Source organism: Nicotiana attenuata, chromosome 1, assembly GCF_001879085.1.
Source record: "Nicotiana attenuata strain UT chromosome 1, NIATTr2, whole genome shotgun sequence".
Taxonomy (NCBI): Eukaryota; Viridiplantae; Streptophyta; class Magnoliopsida; order Solanales; family Solanaceae; genus Nicotiana; species Nicotiana attenuata.
Window position 1 is genome coordinate 64,442,194 of NC_031989.1, and position 5,641 is coordinate 64,447,834.

Below are 5,641 nucleotides of genomic sequence, written 5' to 3' on the forward strand. Positions count from 1 at the left end.
TGAACTGGGCACCCTTCTGGGTCAACCTGGTCATCGGGGCTGCGATAGATGAAAACCCTTCTACAAACCGATGATAGTAGCCTGCCAATCCCAAGAAACTCTAAATCTCTGTAGCTGATGCTGGTCTAGGCCAGTTCTTGACTGCCTCAATCTTTTTCGGATCAACCTGGATACCCTCTCCTGATACAACATGACCCAGGAATGCAACTGAACTCAACCAGAACTCGCACTTTGAAAACTTAGCATACAACTGACTATCCCTCAAGGTCTGAAGAACCACTCTAAGATGTTGCTCGTGCTCCTCCCGGCTACGGGAATATATCAAAATATCATCAATGAAGACTATCACGAACGAATCCAAGTAAGGCCTGAACACTCGGTTCATCAAATCCATAAAAGCTTCTGGGGCATTCGTCAACTCGAATGACATCACCAAGAACTCATAATGCCCGTACCGAGTGCGGAAAGCTGTCTTAGGGACATCGGATGCCCGAATCCTCAACTGATGGTAGCCAGATCTCAAGTCAATCTTCGAAAATACCTTGGCACCCTGAAGCTGATCAAACAAATCATCAATCCTCGACAATGGATACTTATTCTTGATCATAACCTTGTTCAACTGCTGGTAATCAATACACATTCTCATCGATCCATCCTTCTTCTTAACAAACAACACCGGCGCACCCCAAGGTGAAACACTGGGTCTAATGAAACCCTTCTCAAGCAAGTCTTGCAACTGCTCCTTCAACTCTTTCAACTCAGGCGGGGCCATACGATACGGCGGGATAGAAATGGGCTGAGTGCCCGGAGCTAAATCAATGTAAAAGTCAATATCCCTGTCGGGTGGCATACCCAGCAGGTCTGAAGGGAATACCCCAGGAAACTCACGAACAACGGGCACAGACTCAATAGAAGGAACCTCAGCACTAGAATCACGAACATAGGCCAAATAGGCCAAACACCCCTTCTCGACCATACGTCGGGCCTTCACACAAGAGATAACACTGCGGGTAGAATGACCAGGAGTCCCTCTCTACTCTAAACGAGGTAAACCCGGTAAGGCTAAGGTCACAGTCTTGGCATGACAGTCCAAGATAGCGTGGTAAGGTGATAACCAGTCCATCCCTAATATGACATCGAAATCAACCATGTCCAGAAGAAGCAAATCTACGCGAGTCTCAAGACCCCCAATCACCACTATACATGTACAATGGACACGATCCACCACAATAGATCACCCACCGGGGTAGACACATAAACAGGGGCACTCAAAGAATCACTAGGCATGACCAGATACGACGCAAAATAAAACCGAAGCTTCTCTACTACAAACCAGAATAGTACCTGCACCTCCACCTCTAATACCTCTACCTCCACCTCTAGTATCTCTACCTCCACCTCTAATACCTCTACCTCCACCTCTAGTATCTCTACCTCCACCTCTAATACCTCTACCTCCACCTCTAGCTAACTGAGCGGGCTGGACGAGTCCCTAAATGAACCTCCTCACTCTCTCTCAGTGGGAAGTATCATGACGAGCCAAGTCGATGAATCTGATCTCGTACTGAGTAACAATCATAAAACCCTGCTGGAGACGCTCAAACTGCCTCCGATAGACCTCTCTCTGAGTGATGGGGAGAAACTTCTCCAGAAATAGCTGCGTGAACTGTTTTCAAGTCAAAGCTGATGACCTAACTGGTCTAGCCAAATAATAATCTCTCCAACAAGTCTTGGCGGATCCAGACAAGCGAAAAGTGGTAAAATCGACCCCATTGGTCTCCACGATCCCCATGTTCCTGAGAACCTCATGACAGCTGTCTAGATAATCTTGGGGATCCTCAGAAGATGCACCGCTGAAAGTAGTAGTGAAGAGCTTAGTGAACCTTATCCAACCTCCACAAAGCCTCCGAAGATGTAGCTGATCTATCACCAGTCTGTGCTACTGTTCGGCTGAAGAAGCGGTACGTGACCTCGCCATTCGCGAAAGGACAAGAGTAGAGGTTTCAATTTAGCATTGAGAGATCAAAATCGCACGACAGGAAAGAATAGATGTGAAGTTTTTTCCTAAGTCTGTAGCCTCTGTGGGATAAATACAGATGTCCCCGTACCGATTCCTCAGACTCTACTAAGCTTGTCTATGAACTGTGAGACCCATGTAACCTAGAGCTCTGATCACGATTCGGATTTTCCACCCTCAGGATTCGTGATGGCGCCTACTAATGTGAGCTAGGCAAGCGAATTATTTGAATAATTTACCTTTTTACCCATTTTATATTCTTTAACAATTTCGAAGAAATATCATTTAACAGCGGAATTTAACATAAGCGGAAGAAAAACAATAGGCTATCTGAACATGAATATCTAATACAATTGTTTGAGTCTCGACTACCCAGAACTGGTGTCACAGTTTCACAGACAGTCTAAGAATACTACAAATAAAGGCCTGAAAGAAATAAATACAACATTGTCTCTGGAAATGCAAGAAAGAAACAGGAATAGTAGATAGAAGGAGACGCCAAGGCCTGTGGACGCCTGCAAGACTACCTCGGGTCACCTGATGAACGAGAATCAGCAATCCCACTGCGGTCCGAAGTCTACAACACTGGGGTCTGCACAAAAGAGTGCAGAGTGTAGTATCAGCACAACCGACCCCATGTGCTGGTAAGTGCCGAGCCTAACCTCAGCGAAGTAGTGACGAGGCTAGGACCAGGCTACCAAATAAGCCTGTGCAATTTAACTATATACAGTGGAAAAGAAGAACAGTAATATACGGTCAAGTATGGGAGAGGGAAACATGCTGCGGGGAAACATCGAATAGTAATAGAAGAGAAACAAATAAATATGAGGATCACCACAGTTCAACTGAAAATAGGAAGGGAAAATCATGCTGCGGGGTACAACAAGTATCAACAGGAAACCAACAATTAAATGTAGAGAAATCGTAACTCAGTTATCAATAAGAATTAGGAAATCAAAGACAAGTGCACGACATCACCCTTCGTGCTTTAACACTCTCTCACTAAAACAGTACACGGCATCACCCTTCGTGCTTTACACTCTTCCTCACCCAAGCAACAATCACAAACAATGGGGCAATCTATAACATCGAAATAAAATCAAGTAACAACAGAAAATCGGTAAATAAACGTAAAGGACAACATAACTCAATTATCGACAAGAATCAGGAAAATCAAGGACAAGTGCACGACATCACCCTTCGTGCGTTACTCTCGTCCTCGCCATAAGAATCAATATAAATTGCACGGCATCACCCTTCGTGCTTTTACTCTTATCCTCACCATGAAATCAATATAATAGGCACGGAATGGTACATCGTGCGGCACGGCATCACCCTTCGTTCTTTACACTCTTTCCTCACAATTATACACGGCATCACCCATCGTGCTTTACACTCTTTTCTCACAAAAATAATGCACGTCATCACCCTTCGTGCTTTAACTCTCTTCCTCACCCAAACAACAATCACAGATAATAGGGCAAGGGAAATAAATGAAATTGCAATAACAATCCCGGCAAGGGAACAATAATTCAACAACAAGTCCCGGCAAGGGAAATAACCACTAAAGCAACAGTAGCCCGGCAAGGGGGTAACATAATGGTCTCTTCTCTTTCTCACTTTTACCGCACAATTCACTTCACAACTCGAGCCAATGCTCTAAAGGTTCAATTCTCACTTATACTTTCACAATTCACTTCACAACTCGAGCCAACGCTCCTCAATGTTCATAGGTCACAATTCCTTCCACAAACTTTACACAACAAATAGAAATTGTTGCGGCTAAACGCATACACAAGTATACGCGGTCGTCAAGTAATTAAGTGACTAAAAGTCGGATGTCGAACCCACGAGGACTTGTGATTAACTATTAACTAAATTAGACGATCCTAATTATCTAAACAAGAATTAAACCTAGAAATATTTGATTCTAAACTAATTAAATAAAGAAATATAAATAATGAACTTTAAACAGAGGAAGAGCAGATTTTTATGATATCAATGTAATGAAAACGATCTAGGGTTATGGGCTATCTAACAATCCTATTTTATTCTTCAATTGAATTGACTGGCTAACTTATCTAGCTTATTGGTTGACAGGGTTAATATTGCCCATAAGAATCTGTCGGGTTCTTACTCGCCTATTCAAGCTAACCTAACGCCTATATGTCTATGGAGTTAGAATCAACAAGAACGCATTTATAATTCCTGTAAATCAACCAAGCAAGGCAATTAGGTATATGTCTATCCTAACCGCGAATTCGTTCCCCGATGCCCAGGTTCAAGAACTTGCTCTACTCAATCCTATATGCAATTTAGAATTCCCACTTTCGAGTTCAATTCAAGATTCGTAGATAATATTCAATTGGTGATCAAACAATCAAATAATTAAGTGCAGGATTAAATAAATAAACCAATATGATAAACTAAGAAATCAAAATCAATATCTGGATAACAATAGTCATGAAAGAACCACAACCCTAGAACGTGAAGTTTAGCTCCACATAGACATGGTAGCAAAACAACAAATCATACGAAGAAACATAAAACTTACTAAGTTTGATGGAAGAAAAGATGGAACTTGATGAATTCGGCCTCCACGACGGCTCTATGCTTGTGTTTTTCTCTCAAAAACGTCCTCTCCCTCCAAAATAGGTTTAAGACCCCTTTTATACAAGTTAGGACCGTGTAGAGCCGAAATAACCTTGTCCTGAACAAAGTAGGAAAACCCCCGCAATACAGCGTCCAGGCCAGCGCCTAGCGCTGGTCCTGGCGCTGAAAACAGAATGTTTTCACGTTTTGCCTTCTTTCACTCTTTTGGTTTGAATTGTATTCTGCCTTGTTTTGTCTCCAACTTGGGGGGACAAAAACCAAAGGGTGTCCCCCCTTTTTTTATTATTTTAATTTTCTTTCTTTTTCTTTCGCGTTTTATTCAATTTTTCTCCAAATCTCTTCATCTTTAAATTATTTTATTTCTACACAGTTAAAACATAATATTAATCACAAAGTAATATAATTAACACTCAAAAAAATGATTAAAAAGGGCTAGAACATTAGGCAACAATGAAAATATATATGCATTTTTTGGCCGAACATCAACACCCCACACTTAGACTCTTGCTCGTCCTCGAGTAAGCATTAAAACCACTCTCAATAAATCAAGCCTAGAAACACCACTACTTCTATAGATACTAAAAATTAGGCCATATAGCAACTCAAACCATCATATATACACTTCCTCATCATCATGCAAGATATATAAGTCACATACAAACAACAAACTACTAACTTCCTAACCTCAGAGACGGACTCTAACTTACCAAATTTAAGCTCGCTCACCTACTCTGTCAAAGAAGCTAATAACATCACCTATCTATCATGAAACAAGTGCCCTCACAAGAATAAATAGTCCATACACTCAATTCAAAGAATGAATATAATTTAAGGACTTAGCATCAAAGAACAACTCTCGCACTCACAAACGAATTCACATGTATGCACAAAGAACCATAGGCTTGCCCATTATGTACATCTCTACTAATTAAGTATGCTCAAAATAGAATCAAATAGGACTTTAACGGGTTGTAATGTTGGCTTGGGGACGGGTAGGAGAACTATATAATA

General features: G+C 41.6%; 1 protein-coding gene across 1 annotated transcript; it reads right to left on the reverse strand.

The window, feature by feature from the left end:
• Positions 227-640, reverse strand: LOC109242200 (RNA-directed DNA polymerase homolog; the record flags this gene model as incomplete). The annotated part of the gene is made up of 1 exon (XM_019409058.1): positions 227-640. A coding segment is annotated over exon 1 (414 nt), but the record flags the coding sequence as incomplete, so codon positions are not given.